The following is a 15,934-nucleotide window of genomic DNA, read 5'->3' on the forward strand; positions in this document are numbered from 1 at the left end:
TTGCTCCATCGTCATGAGAGCCAGGAAATTCGTACCTTTCCTACGATAAAAAAGAAGCCAAAAATACATTCGTAAGAAGCGTTTCCGTCAGTTCAAAACAACAGTACGATTTAAAATTAAGTAAGGAGGACTCCATGCGAAAATAGAGCCCTTTGGTGCCAGTTCCCAAACTGTACGGGGCGATGGCAATACGACGACACTGAAGACGACGACATTGACAAAAGAAACAGCCACGCAGCGACAGTGGCACGATGACAACGCTGGCGCCAGTACAACAACACCGGCGGCATGATGATGACCCTTCATCGGCTGGTGTCTGAACCTGCGGTTTCGCCAACATCACTTTTTTGAACAACTGGGAGCTGGAACCAACTCCCAAAAGAGATAATGAATATAACCGACAACGGCCTCTTTTTTCATTGATTAATTTTGTATTGACAATGCCACTTGATATCGTGTTTTGTATTTTGCGTTGATATTTTAGTGATCCTGTATTGATTATGCTATGGGATATTACATTTATTATTTTTGTTTCCCTAGGGCCCACCTCATTAACCCAGCTATTATTTTTTCAAACCATGTTGACTTTGTTTATTCGCTCAGGTTCCACTATACGTTAATTTTACTCTTTCTTTTATTTACCCGCCGCAGTAGCACAGTGGCTATAATTCGAACATGCGTACCTTCTGCTTGCGAGCCCGCTTGAGGTTGTTCTCCCCGACGTAGGTGTGTACGGTGACGGCAAGCATGAGGTTGATGAGGTAGGCCGAGCCGAACATTACGGTGCACAGGAAGAGCGGGAAGCAGGCGGGACCGACCGCCTGCAGTAGCTGCGTGGACACGGAACAAAAAAGGAAAAGTAGAGTGAACGATGCGGCTCTATCCTGGCAAACGTAAAGAATAGTGCACACAAGGAAACGGGGCATGTCGTGGGGAGCAGAGAGTTTACGGATGCATAGTAAATAGTGACATGACGCTCGTGAGTTGGCGGAGTCATAGCGTGGTTTTGCGTACGTATGCTTCGGGAAAGCGCCATCGGCTGGTGAGATTGGCTTATATTCCGCGCCGACATAGTCGCGGCCGTGGCAGCGAATGCTGCACTGTGAAGTGCTGGCGGACCAACTCAGGGCTGTCCAGAGGGCCCGTGTGACGGCAGAGGGGCTCGGTCTCTCTCTGTCCCGACGTGGGAGCGGCCCGCATCAGTCCCAGACTGATCCCTCAGGACCTAAATAAAGTTCTTCATACCCTACCATAGTTGCGGCCGTTTCGGTGTTCGACTACATGGCACATCCTCTACTGGCGCTTGCAGAAACCGTGGCGTTTCCTTTCTATGTGGTTGCGTACTTTATTGCCTCAGTGGCAAACAGTACCGCGCCCAATGCCAAAAGTAAGAAAAAGTTAACATTTGCGCTTCTTACGCTCAAGAGAGATCAAATAAACTGCCTGGCCCTACAAGTAATTTACAGGTACGTAATCGCGGGTTTCAACGTTCAACGCTTCAGTCAGCGGGCTGCCAATGATCGTCTACGATACGAGTTTCGAGCGCGCATCACTGGCAGGCGCGCGCACACGCGCAATCGACTTTACGCGAATTTTGCCCCCCTGTAAAGCGTGCTTTTTCGCACATTGAGTAAACATGCAAAAAAAGCGCAGATACAGGAGACGCGCTCCGCAAAAGTGCATGCGCGCTTGAGGCGAGGGAAATGAGAAAGTGGGCAGCGGCGAGACGCACCATGTTGTACGGGATGTTCCAGTTGTCCAGGCTAAATATGTTAAAGGTAGTGAGCACGGCGTCCACCACGTTGTCGTACGAGGGAAACACTCGTCGCTCTTCCACCACGTCCACCGTCACACACGAGAAACCTGGTTCGCAAGTGCTGCGAACACAGCGTGCAATGCTCTCAGTAGTGAAGGAGCGTGAAAACAACGAAATGATTACGAGTTAGTGACATTTCCGCACCGTCTCGCACTATTTTGTAGCGCTACTTCGACTTTTAGTGACCACCCGGCGTGCATGCTAATGACCACGAAGTTACTAAGCTGTTAACCGTTCGTGTGCCCCGAATTCGAGAGTGCACTTGCCGCCTGTGGGCCTCATCAGAATGGTTTGACAAAACCGCTGTAATCCGTTTAGAGTCTCGCAGTAGAGTTTATTTATTTTGATTAATAGGATTATTACAATGTTTCAAGTCTTAAACCAAACGCTCATCTCTTCAGTCTTGAAGTGTCTAAAGAACTAATCGCGACTAGTCACCCTTTACAGAGGAAGAGCGCATAAATCTGAAGACGAAGTGAGGCGCAAGGAAGACACACACGGCACTGTCTTCCTTGTGCCTTCTTCGTCCTCGTCATATTTCTGCGATGTTGCCCTGTACCATGAATAACCAGAAAGCCAAACATGGGAACGCGTCTCTTTTCAACAAGATTTACCGTTCACCCCTTGCATGTTCCGTCATTACACCTGCTGGTCGGCTTTCACAGTGTATAAGTCATTCCAAAGCCGTTGGAACCCTGCTGCCGCTGAAACCCTGTTGCCTTTGCAGCCCTGTTGTATGTACGCGCAAACTATTTTTGTTATTGCTGTTGCTGCTGTTGTTTTCTTGTTCCAATAGCGAGCGACTAGACCACCGGCCCACTGAAATGAGGAAGTGAGCCGATGACATGAGTACCGAAACAGTTATAATGACATGGCCGATGGCCAGCAGATACGTGCTCAACACTTAATTTAACATCAAGCAGAGGTTGTCTGGCTCCAATGTGCATCTTTATAGCTACCTCTCTTCGAGAGGTCTAGCAGTGTACGTCACGGTTCCATTGCTAAAGTGAACAGCATATTAGTATTTCGGGACTGATCACAGCCTAGGGTGCTATAACATAAAGCTATTCCAAACTTTTCTATTCCAATTCTGCCATCAGCCCCCCGCGATTGGTCAAAAACTTTTTTGGACCACCCCCACTTCACCTGTCTGTCACGCGATGTCACGAAAACCGCGATAGCTCCCCAAATGATATGACGTGTACACATTGATTATGCATAATTTGACCGAACAAAACAAAATTAGTTATTTCTGATTCGACGCCTCTTTGCCATTAGCCCTCGGCTATTGGTCAAAAGTTTTCGGGCGTCACGCACTTGGTCTGCCTCTCACGCGACGTCACAAAAGCGGAAAAACATACCGCATCAAAGTGACGCGTACGCGTTAAAGATGCATTAATATGCCAAAAAAACTGAATTTTCTTCTGAATAGCCGCAGGCAGCCCCGTTCCGAAAGTAATAAAAGATGGCTGCCGCCGATCGCTCCGGCACTCGCTATTCGGCCCTGCCGGAGAGCATGGGTTTATTTGCGGGCAATAAAATTTTTTGCGTGGCCGTGTAACGTTTTTGAGAACTTTCTGCACGTTTACGACCTCGTTCTGCCAATTCTTCTTTGCTGAGTATCCGTTTTAGCGTCATTCTTAAGCTTCCATTGCATGCCGCCGCGATTGTCGACGAGCCACCGCAAGCTAAGTAAAGGAAAGTAGACCAATCGCAGACGCTGGCACCACCCTCTTCATCCGGTTATCGATATTCAGTGCAGTGGCTCGGCCCCATCGAATCCCTCTCCACTTGAGCATGCTCCTCGCCTCTTGTGAGTCAATTAGATAAGACAAGCAGCTCAGTGCAGGCGATGTTGTTCGTTTTTCAAGCAAACAAAAGTGACCTCCTATGAACGAGGGGAGCATTTGATTGGTTTGTTCTCACAACCCTGTGGTTGACCGCCCGATGCTTGCGTCGCGGTTGCGCAAATTTGACGTCAGGAGATTGGAATAAAAACATATTGGAATAGTTTTACGTTGTACGGCCCCTAGTTTTAACACAAACGCCTCGGCCTTTATTTCCCTTATTACAAGTCAACAACGCGTCACATCGAGCACTTTTTCCCCCTCTGAAGTTGACAGCACAATCAAGTTATGTTAGTCTGAATACCAGTTACGTGTTCTCCTTAAACGCGGAACGACTCTGGGAGTGGGACTCAGCGTGTTTCGAACAGACTGCACCTACTAGGCAGCCAGCAGGTTCCCGCAGGCGAAGCCCAGCCGGTCGCGATCCTCGTCCTCGTCCCCGCCCGTGCGCATCCAGAAGGTACGGTTGTTCGCCATGCGCCTGTACAGCTGCGCGTCCACCACTCCCAGCCTCTCCTTGCTCACCACACAGCGCCGCTTCAGCACCGACATGAACATCTGCGCGAGACCAGAAAAGGGCGCGACGCTGTTAGGGCCGAGCTTGAGGCGCCGCTAGCTTTGCTATTGCACAGGCCTTTGCAGTTATAAGCACATATCTTTTTCCACAATTTACCATGGTTTCGTCAAGAAATAAAACTTGCCACCAAAGAGGCCAAGAGTCCAACAGTCAACCCGAGCATGAAATGTATAAGAGATCTTGGAGCGGTCTGTTGTAGATGGGAAATTAAAGTGACGCATATTTATTTAAGCATTTATTATTCGGAAAATAAAAACAAATGAATGAATGTGAAGGACAAAACTGCGCGTCTTTACAACAGAACACACTTATTATACTGTAAACACTTCGACAAACGTAACTGCCCGGTTGGGTCAAAATATGAAGTGAGCAATCTCTACATAGAGTAATCGAGATGTAATAGATTTTGACGTTAACTTGGCTCCCACAACGGGGATTAAGTGAAGGATGGCAAGTGGTGGCCCCGGAAAAGACAACAAGGTGCCGTAGATGGACTTTGTTTGTTTTCCTGGTGTGCCTCGGTGGAATTGTTCGAGCATAGATAACTAAGAGAAACCGGCGTGTCACACATTTCTCTCCTCCTTGTCGCAAAAGAGCGCGCCCTGTACGTAAACAGCGGATGCTGTCTGCTGTTCGCTGTGCGCGCATCCGTTCCGTTGGCGCCGCCTTTAACGTTCAGCATGTGCGTTGCAAACACAGCTCATTTACTGATAAAACAATACGTGTTACGCGCCTCGGTCTCGCAGTGCGCAGGAGTGCGCCAAACGAAAGAATGCAGCACGCCACCCTAAAGCACTTACCGCCGCTTGCACTCGACAAACTGAAATAAATATGTGATAGTTTACACGTTATCGTTGACGCACGTGATCTTCAACATCATCTGTTTACTCTATATACTGTGCCTTGGTACCTTGTTGCAAATGTTATTTGGTTTTGGATGATTCGTCAAAGCTTGTATCTGCCGTTGATTGGGAAACATCGGCTTTATCAAGCCCTTTATAGGTTGTATTCATTTGTTTCTCTGTCCCTTCACAACATTTTTCAACATAGCGTAATAATTATATAGAAAGAACTGTTTTATTGTGTCATAAATAATTTTCCTTGATTTGCTTTGGTTTGTGATTCGCAGACTTCCGATGGCTAGTCGTAATCGTACGCTGTTAAACTGGCTCTCCGATAGAGCACTGAAAGATATTTAAATGAAACAGAAAGAACTGTTCCGATATCGCTCTCGAAGATGTGGAGCTTTCGCACAATTCCATGTATACGCATGAAGCAAGGTGCGTGGAAGTGGCACCTGTCGCCTACCTGCAGGCCGAAAGTGGCGAACACCCAGATGCAGAACAGCAGCAGCACGATCAGCTCGAGCATGCGCGTCGTCGCCTTGATGATGGTGTTCACGATGTCCCGAAGACCTGCTCGGGGACAACGAAATCGGATTAGACCACGTACGGCTCGGCGATTGATCAAGTAACCTTCTGATTTATCTATCAATACTTTTATTCGCGACAATTGAGGCCACGTCAGCAAAGTAAGGAAAGCGTCGGCACATGACGTCACCGCTTTGCTTTCTCAAACAGCGAGGTCGTTAACGACAGACTGAATTACAATGCTCCCACTAGCCAGCGTGTCTCAGGGCAGAGGCTACCCACGCGCTGGACTTCGAGCCAGCGGGTCATGCAGGCAAGTGAATATGCTCACTGCAGCCGTACTTTTGATTACGTGTGAGCAAGCTTATAGTGCTTCACGTGCGTCCACCCGAGGAAGGCGTCGTTGACGTGACAGTGAAGACAAATGTGTACCCAAACTGCACGGTTTGTTTTGTTTTTCTTCAAAGTTTATGAACAAGATGCATGAGTTTTAGATTTCAGCTCACGTACGTGTATCCAGAGATTCTACTAACCGATTAATTAATCATTTGAGAAATGTCGATTGATCAGGTTAAAACGTTTACTTGGTGCCCAGCCATACTTCGAGGCAGACTGTCGACATCACCGTTACACCCATTCGAAGTGGTAGCTACACTGCAACCGTTTTTCAAGCTTATGACATCGACACAGAAACCTCATGTTTCTCTTCAACTACAGAACCTCAGGGCTTATTACTGCGCCCCAAACAGCCACTGTGCTTAGAAGCGGCTGTCATGCACGTCTTTATGACTGAAAGACTGCCCTTCCTTCAGCTAAGAGTAATTTCGTGAGACCAACAAAAACAAAAACAAGAGGACGTTGTCAACAATGTACGAAAAAGTAAAGCCCGAGAAGGGAGCCAGTGTTTCCGACAAGGAGACTCGCTTTCTTCCCGTTGCCGAAACATCGTCTCCACGCAGATACTTCCTTTGTTCGCCCCGCTGTTTATCAATCCACTGCCTCCGTCTTCCTGCGACGCCGTTGTCTTGTAAGGACGTAATGAAAACGTGAAACTACATATTCATTTCTTTCTCGGTTACGCCGAGAGACAACATTGTTCCTTCATTACGTCGCCCGAGAAGAAATTCCTCTTGACAGATTAACTGCAGCAAAAAAGTTACGGCGTATGCGCTGCATTAAATAATGCAGCATGCACTACAATAGCGTTGAAGCTAAGAAAGTCATAGTAGTTATGAATGCAAGAAACGTAGTTTATTGTGTGCATCACGATCATGAAGAGCAAGCGAAAGAGCAGCGCACCACATGGTGATTAGCGTGGACAGGAACCTACTACAGTGCCCGCGCCCGCTAAAATAAATTATCAACATGGCAGCCAGTCGCGCTTCCCTTGATTTTACAGAAATTTTGTCCTTTGTTGCAACGTTGCATAGCGAGGGTCTCGACTCGTACTAGACTTGTTGCCTTCAGTTAGCGTACACGAGGGTTTATTGACCAGCCGCCTGCTCCTAAGTTCGCGTACTACGTGATGTTTTCGACTAATTTAAAAGGAAAGTCACCGTCCGCCACCACGGCTGTGAGTGGCACTGGCCAACACTCCCAGGGCTAGGTTTGCTGTACACGTACACAAATACCCAAGAAAACGACCGGAGGGACAGCCGCCGCCGTTGCGCAAACGTTAGAGCATCGCGCGCGTAATGCGGAGGCTGTGGCTTCGGCGGCCACCGTCGGCAAATCGTCCTTTCATCCACTTTCATTTCACGTTTCCTTATTATTTCTACACTACGGCTAAACCGCAGTTACATTACCCTATGATTTCCTTCGTTTCATTGTCGGATGGCTTTATGTGGTTGCGATTTACAAAAATAGAGCCCCTTGGTACCTCATTGCTTGTTGGTTACAGAACAGGGTAGTACACGAGACGAGAAAGAGCAGATCTGCGCTGAAACTTTTAGATTTGTGACAACCCGACGAGCTAAAAATACACCGTAACAAAGTTCGCGCGCTACTTGGCAGCGCGCAGTCCACTCCAATATGTTTACAACTCAATATTGTTATTTTTTGCGCGGTACGTTTCTTAGCATGGATTACTCAACCAGGATGTCTGCACTAATTATCGGATTAGGGAATAGGCGGCAGCCCCAACTACATAAACAAACCTGTTTGTACAGGACCTTCCGTTCTTTCATCTTCTCGAGATACGTAAACACACACAAAACACACCGCGGCGGCTAGAGGATGGCATTACCGGGGACGAAGAGACGACGCCATGCCAGGCTGTGTTGACACGGAAGTAGCGGGACTATTACGCTAATACGCCCAGTTCGCGTGCTGCTTGCGAGCGGCAAAAACACTCTCACTTAAGCACCCAGCTTTGCGCAGTGGCGCCTTTGCTGTGGGCGCTCCCCCCCCCCTCTTCCTTCTAAATACATTAAAGAGCGCCATAAAAAATGCCCGACGATTACGGTGCCCCTAATGCGAAATTTGAGCGCAGTTGTACACGTGTTTTCATTTCGCGATATATTGAGGCATTACACCGATCACCGCACCGACTGGCAGAGTCAAGACGCGCGGCGCTATATATAGACCGGCCACACAGTTGCCGCTTTCTGGCAACTGATGTTTATGCAACCGTAACATTTACCGGAAAACACTTGCGGCGAACGCTATGTGCGAAGGCGAACTTTCTGGTTCTTTTTTTTTCTTTCCCCCACACGGCCGGTGCCGCGGATGCGCGGACGTGAGCGCTATCTGGCGGTGCTTCAAGGTGGCTTCCTCCGCTTTCCTCATCGCGCTTCCGCTGCACCGTCCTCCTCCGTTTTCCCCCTCGCGCTCTCTTCGCTCTCGCCGCATTTCATCCCCCGCTGCCCTCCGCGTTCCCTCTTCTTTCGCTGTGCTCGCTCGTTCGGTTACGCCGCCGAGGCACGCCGACGCTCGATCACCGCAGGATCGGGCGCGTAAAAGAACTGCGCTCTAAAACGCAAGTATAGGTAAGACAGCGTTCAAGAAACACGGACAAAGAAGGAATGTGTAAAACGGGACGGCCGCAGTGCGTGTTGCAGATGTTGCGCACGGCCCTTCTGCACTATAGTTGCGTGTCGTGCCCCTTAGGCCTTCGTACTCTGCATAAAGAGGTTCTGATGAGTTTTAGTTTTGCTGTATCAATAGTTTCAATTACATTGTATTGCCTCTTTTATTGCGATAGCAATTATATGGACATGCCAGGCGCATTTATGCCGTCGCCGTGACGTTCCGTGTAAAGTCCAAGGGCGATAACACCGTCGCCGCGCGCCGTGTGCTGTATGTGTGAGTGAAAGCTTGCGAGGGTGCGCCGGCAGTGGTGGCTCAATCTCGCGCGCGCGAGGAAGGGAAGCGGGGGGAAAGCACGCCGTCTTCCGTCAGGCGCAAGGCACCGGGGTGAGGGGTGAGTGTGCCTCGCTGCTGCTGCTGCGCTTTCTCACTCCAGCGTTCTGACAGCGAGTGTGCGCGGTCATCGAGTGAGATGATTTCACGTTTGCCTGTGCGCGCGTGACACCATGCTTGTTAATTTAGTTAGCAAGCGAATGTTTGCAAGATTGTACGGCCGGTAAAACTACTTTCCTTATTTCGTACAGCTGTCTACTAATTTGCTATCGCAATCGATGCTTCGCCTTTCGGGCGAAACTGAGAATTTTTTATCGGCATTCGTGTGACACACTTCAGATAGATGGGCCTGTCTATATCGCCACTGTTTCGAGGCATTCTGAAATATTGTTGGAACTATCATCGAACTGAACCAACTACAGCCCAAACCAAAGTCGCATGTTGCAATAAAACGCGCCTGTAGTTGCTGATCCGCGCTTTCTGGCCGCATAGCATACTGTCGACAAAATATTATAGTAAACGGATGCGCATCAGGCGTACCTAAAAAGATGGTGAGCACCTTGAAGAGGCGGAAGGGCCGAAATGAGCTGAGCAGCTGTAGCTGGGCGCCCAGCCCGAAGGCAGCGCCCACCAGCTCGATCGCCCTGCGAGGAGACATGATGATGACGACGGTGATGATGCTGATGATGGTGGTAGTGATAATGACGATGAATTGATCATGATGATGGTGGTGGTGGTGGTGGTGGATGATGCTGATGCCATGATGCTGATGTGTTTTGTGGCGCAAGGGGTAAAGAGGGCTGCAATCAGTAGCTGTATAACTACGTAAAATTTATATTTTTTAAACGTATGTAAATGACTGTAGTGAAGTGTGGTATGAATACAAAAGTCATCTTGCGAAGTAACGAAAATAAAAGTATTGCAGTGCGACTAGTTTACGAGTAGCGAGGATGCCCTTCGCTACTAAATCGATAGTGGTGGCGGCACGTTGCAGTTCAAGGAAGCTATGAAAGGGGCTAGTTGGTGGCTGTTCATAACAGTTACCACCGTTCATTAATACGTCGCATGTTACAATATAAATCACTTCTAATTGTGCGGGCCCCTCGTTCGTCTGTGTGTTCCCTGTTTACGGCGTTTCTGGCCTCCGCGTCATACACATGGCATAATAAGAAAATATTTTGGGCGTACTGCACGCAAGAATGTTAAAGCGAAGTTTTGTTAGCCTCTAAAAATTTTTCAGAGAAATCAGGCCACAGACGCATGCCTAGAAAGGCGAAATAAAACTCCGTGCCCTTCCAACCTGTGAAGAAGGATGACCAGCGAACCTGTGTATGTGGGCACCTTAATGGCGAAGAGCACCTCCGCCGCGGGTTGGCCCGGCATTTCACTATATTCGGGATCGGTCCACGTTGTGTCTACACAAGGACACAATGCTGGGGTAACTAGCTCTTAACAGCTTCGCTGTAAAAACATGGGAGACGCTTACGCTTCGCCTTTAAGAATACAACGCGATGGCAATTAAAGATCCCTGACTACTGCTTACGCTGCCCGGCAACTGCAACTTAGCTAACCGTAATGTTTACCGGGAAACGCTGGCGGCGAATGCTATGCACGAGGGCGAGCGTTCTGGTTGTTTTTTTCCCGAATGGCCGGAGGCGCTGCTGCCGTGGATACGCGGAGGCGAGCGCCATCTGGTAGCGTTCAAGGAACCCAGCGCAGCTCTGTGATTGGTAGAAACGCGGCACGCGCCGTGCGGTGATTGGTAGAGAGTTTTCGCGCACGCCCAAAGCCGTTGTCGCCGTGCTCACTGCGTAACGGGGCCCTTAAAGCTATCACTTTAAAGCACATTCACGAATTTCCCTCGTGCAAGCCAGTGCTTTGAGACTCTTGGCGCGTTTGCCGCATCGCATAGCAACAATTTACTTGTAAAAAGTGGGCGCACGCATCTTTTTAAGGCGAAAGTCTTATATGCTCCATGAAGCGAAAAAATCCGGCGTCCGGCGTTTAACATCCGATGGCAAGAAAACCCCACGGGACAAAGTGATGACGTCACGTTCCCGGCGATGGACCTGCTGCATGCAGCTCGCACTGCGAAATCCCACGGTGAACAGTCACGGCGTCGGCCGAACGCCGTGGCCCACACCCAAAAAACCAACCTGGCCCACTCCCAAAATACGATCAAGGTGGAGTAAAGTGGATTAAAATGGATTAGGGCGGATTAAGGTTGGTACAAATTAGAGCAAGGTTTATTAAAGTTTAGTTTTAATTTAAGGTGATAGCTTGGACAAGTCCTCACATTTCCGCACTTTAGATAGAGGCCTTACGGGACGCGTTCGCCGCACAAGTTCGTTGCGCGTCTCTCATCGTACTGCGTCGCTGCGGCGCACTTCTACAAGGTCGAGCACGTCGTGCCGTGTGATTGAACAGGTTATATTGCTGAGTAAAACTTCCAATTGAAGTTCCGCCATGGTGGCTGAAGGAATTCGTTATATACGCTTTTCTCATCGCACTGTGGTGTCACAGCGCCTTATTACCAGTAAATCTGTAAATGAAGAGAGACCTGCACAATGTACGTGCCGTTTCAATGCACCATTCTCAAAATCTAAAAAAAAGCTTTGCTTACGTGGACTGACGTCAGGTATGTGTCCTGTGTAAGTTTTGATTGATTGATTGATTGATTGATTGATTGATTGATTGATTGATTGATTGATTGATTGATTGATTGATTGATTGATTGATTGATTGATTGTGATTCAATGTGAATCATTTAGCACGGTTTCAATGCTGCACTTGGGTTCTGAAAGGACATCCTAATGGCGGGTTAATTTTGCCACTTTTGCCAGTTTCTTATTTTCTTTTTGTTTAGGGGGGAAGAGCACTCCAACGGTAATGTTAGGGAGCTTAGAAATAGCGTACCTCTAAATAGGCTCTGCGTACGCAAATAAACCCAAGCACCACTATAAGCCCATCGCGTTTATTTTTACGCCCAGCAAATCGCGTCCCCTAACTTTGAGTGCCCGATTTCTGAATCTCCCCTAACAGATGCTTTCATATTGCATCCCCATCGTGAATCGGCGGCGGAGGCGGAGGACTGAACCCGCGACCTCGTGCTCTCAGCGTGAGACACCTTAGCCGCCGAGCCCCCTCCGTAGCGTGTTGCCGTGGTGCGTCAGCGGGGTCTCTACAACAGCAAGCTCACCCGGCGCAGGTGACGACAAAGTCGAGGCAGTTCCAGAGCTCGCTCAGGTAGCTGAACTTGTGCATCAGAAATCCCCGCGCCGCCGCCCGGATCACGATGTCGAGCGTGAAGAGGGCGAGGAACAGCAAACTGCAACGCACAGAACGCTCACGGTGCACTGCAAGAACGCTACCGTACCACGTGTGCCATACACTTTCTTCGTTTCTTTTTTCACTGCAGCCCCACGGAAAGCCTTGAGCGGCCATGGTTAGCCCATTGTGTTTCGATTCTCGCGTATCGGTGCTTTTAGAATTGAGGATCATTTAAGGTTATCAATGCCTCGCTGCTATCCTATGCGTTGAACCCTTGACTTCGTCACTATCTCCGCGTTTCTTTGTCGCTTTTTTTTTCTTCTGCGGCGTGCACAGACTAATTAATCTTGCCTAATACGTGCACTGTCGCCAAGAACGCACTGGAGGCTACCGACTGAAATTGTTTCTCATTGCAAGGGAGGCTTGGCGCGACGGTTCGAAATACGTGTCCTGCCGCAGTGCGTTGCGATCACTTTCGTTCACTTACCATTCATCTCTTCCTTTCTTTTTACTAATGAGCCTATTTGCGTGTCTAGCGTGATGTGAACGAGGTTACGACGCAATGTCACAAGATAAATTTGTGTACACCGGCACGAAGCCATGCCACGCGACCGCCGAGAACAGGGGATGTTCTCGTGCGATGTCGTCTAAGGATAAAGAATATAGCACTGTTACGAATTAACTGTTTTCGTACGCTTAGTTGCCGTTGCTCAGCAGTCTGCACAAGACTTTTTTGTCTCCCAAGGCTTCGTAGCAGTCCCAGGTATTTTGAACCTGCCTGTGGTCGATTCAGCTCTTATAGTTATGTGCTCCAAGAAGTCCTCTAAAACACGCGTGTATTGCCAGTGTGGTCTTGAGTCTCACTTGCTCGACCTTTCTTGCGTTTCCGAAGCATCAGGATCACTTCTCTTTCGTTTCTCAAGAACAGGGACTGCCCCCGTCTAGTTTTCTCGAAAACAAAATCAAAGTTAAGGAAGCCGCACAAACAGGTCTATAGAGAATCAAGGCAGCTATAAGCAAGCCTCCTGAAACATCTCCGCATGCAGTTCGAGTAATCGCATCTTTTTCCGTGCTATTCCTACAGAAGTGCAACGATTCTTTATCGTTTTCATATTAGTAAGTACGGAAATTATATGATGTCGCTAGATCGCATGCGCGATCATTGCATGCATATACATACACTAGGGTACAGAAACTGCGCGTCGTCGGTACGCTGCATCATCGAGCGCATCGAGCTCGGCGAGAGAAAGAAATGCAGCTGCGGCCACTTTTGACTCCCTTTTATGTGCAAGCTGCCTTCTTTTCAGCAGTTATTATTGAGGTCTCACCTCAGTATATAAGCTCTCGTAAATCAGTCTACGTGCACTTTCACCGTGAGAAAACGCGTAGTGTGCGAGTAGTGCTGATGGGCAGAGAGAAAGGACTCACTCCAGGAGCCAGTTGCGGTACTTGAGGGCAAGCATGAGCGTGTTGAGGAGTACCAGGACTAGAACGAACATGTCCAGGTATCTGAGACACGAACGACGTCAAGGGGTGCAAGACAGCTGCTGTGCGCGGCTCTGAAACTCGACGTGCGTGAGTGTCGTTACAGTTCGAATCACTGTAGGCACGGAAGGACTTTTGGTGCCGGATTACAGTTTAAGGAGAGACAGCGACAGGCAGGTGCAAACAACCGATCAGTGCTCGATTAGCGGTTGAAAGGTTTCACACAGACGCGACAGATGATGTGAGTGCCTTCGGTTTCAGCATATACAGTTTTACGTGACCATCAGGTCGGAAAGAAACGCGAATGTGTGTTAGGTATAGTGTATCGGTATGTTCATTTGGTTCTACGTATCTTACGAGCAATTAAAAAAAAGAACTACGGTGTTGATGCAAGCGACCCGTTTGACTCTTCTCTTTCTTTTTAATTATGTGTCATCTATATAGCCTGACAAGACGCCGTCTTGCAGTGGGTATAAATGTCGTCAGTTAGAAAACTGCCCCTCATCCGCAGTTGCCAATCGTAAATCTGGCCCACCGAAAAAAAAATGTATCCCCCTCCCCGCCCCAGCAATACGCTGTTTGTACCAACGAAGGATACTGGCTGGTGACGAGCCGCACGCAAAGCTTGCGAGCCGGGTGCAGAGGACCGAGGCAGCCGAACGACTTGGCCGCGTTGAAGCGGTACACGTGGTACCCGCCCAGCTTCTTCCCGATGGCGCAGAAAGTCTGCGTTCGCAACAGCCGTTTGATTAGCGACCCACTTCGTTAGAAAAGGGGTGACCGTAGTTTTATAAAGAAAATGCCCTGTAGAGATAACAGGCCGTGCTCAGCAGTTCTTTGAACTTTGCGCAACCTGCACCAACGTTGCTTTTTTGCCAATGCATTCGATAACCTTCTACACTATTTCAACTTTATTTGTCTCATATTGGTAAATTTCAGATCACTTTATATCTCCTCGAGCTTTGCTGTCATATTGCAGAAAACCTTAGGACTCGCCTCTCCAATGACTTACATGTGCTTGTCATGTCTACAATGCGCCAAGTTGGTAGCTTTAATATTTTACCGAGTAAATGCTGTGCCTGTGCATCATAGTTCAGCATGTAGCACGCAGGCAGTATAGTGCGTCACGAGAATAAGTTATTTTATCGTGCAGATGGTGCAGTGAAATCCAGCACCAACCTATAACGACCGAGAAGGACCAGATGCAACCCCGCTGAAGTACCTTGTCTCTTTATTCCTATTTACCCAGCGTGCATGTGAGCGCCTGGGCATGCATGCATGCGTAAGTATGTATTATTACGGGGAGAAAAGAAGTTTGACAATATATTTACAAGATATATACAACGGGCAGAAGACAGGCATACAAGATGGAGCCCGTGCGCACGGCTATCGCGATCGTCGTCCTTCGTCGGTCCTCTCATCATCGTTCGCTCCTGCAGCGCCTCGTAGCAGTATGTATGTATGTATGTATGTATGTATGTATGTATGTATGTATGTATGTATGTATGTATGTATGTATGTATGTATGTATGTATGTATGTATGTATGTATGTATGAAATCCAACCTGCATAATTTTTAAACCTGTTAGCAAAGCGGGCTTCTCTTCATTCTAATACTTCATGCGAAGAAGCCAACTACAAGGTGACACTAAAGAGAAAAGCAAGTTTAGCTGCATAAGTAAATTACGTTTCTACAACTCCCCGAAAAGCCACTCTTACAGCGAGAGGGAGCTTCATAACACACACAAAAAATATCAGTGGCGATTTAGCGGTATATGCGAGAGAAATGCGTTAGCATTACGTCGCTCCTCTTTGAGGTCCCGGATCGATGATTTAAACCGCGTTCACTACATTGCAAAGTGTTGTTCAGGAGCTCCCTCGACACACGTACTGCCCCTTCGAAGAGTGAAGTGCAATTGACGGTGGTCCGGAGCAAGCCACCATCAGTTGCAATATATATTTGTAAACTGCAATAGAATTTGTAAACTGCAATATGGACCATAAGGTAATCAGTTAAAAACTGAATTAGTTAATTTTTGTTACTTAGTCGATTATGCATTTCAATATTTTGTGCATGTCCGCCTCTTCGAGTAGACCAGCTCATGAACAAGAATTATGCTCTCTGCCACAGGCAACCTTTAAAAAGTTTTGAGTGTTCGCTGAAACACCCTGTATATCGACTCCCCCCCCCCCCCCCACCCCCACCCCC

At 48.2% G+C, this 15,934-nt stretch overlaps 1 protein-coding gene and 1 long non-coding RNA gene across 2 annotated transcripts in view; both read right to left on the reverse strand.

Annotated features, from left to right (window-relative positions):
- Positions 1 to 11,438, reverse strand: part of LOC126541216 (sodium channel protein type 4 subunit alpha A-like) — a 36,629-nt gene extending 25,191 nt beyond the window's left edge. Inside the window, exons 1-6 of the mRNA XM_050187898.3 lie at positions 11,340 to 11,438; positions 9,511 to 9,736; positions 5,549 to 5,655; positions 4,043 to 4,275; positions 1,733 to 1,877; positions 684 to 830 (exon numbers count right to left, since the gene is read on the reverse strand). Of these exons, the coding sequence (XP_050043855.2) occupies positions 684 to 830; positions 1,733 to 1,877; positions 4,043 to 4,275; positions 5,549 to 5,655; positions 9,511 to 9,736; positions 11,340 to 11,438 (957 nt within the window). The remainder of the gene's footprint in view (positions 1 to 683; positions 831 to 1,732; positions 1,878 to 4,042; positions 4,276 to 5,548; positions 5,656 to 9,510; positions 9,737 to 11,339) is intronic.
- A 629-nt stretch (positions 11,439 to 12,067) lies between these two features.
- Positions 12,068 to 14,667, reverse strand: LOC129387582 (uncharacterized). Its single transcript, XR_008614721.2, has 3 exons — positions 14,324 to 14,667; positions 13,669 to 13,749; positions 12,068 to 12,298 (listed from the first exon to the last, which is right to left on the reverse strand). It is a non-coding gene; the product is annotated as an uncharacterized lncRNA (long non-coding RNA).
- Between the last annotated feature and the right edge of the window lie 1,267 nt (positions 14,668 to 15,934).

This window comes from Dermacentor andersoni, chromosome 2 (assembly GCF_023375885.2).
Source record: "Dermacentor andersoni chromosome 2, qqDerAnde1_hic_scaffold, whole genome shotgun sequence".
Taxonomy (NCBI): Eukaryota; Metazoa; Arthropoda; class Arachnida; order Ixodida; family Ixodidae; genus Dermacentor; species Dermacentor andersoni.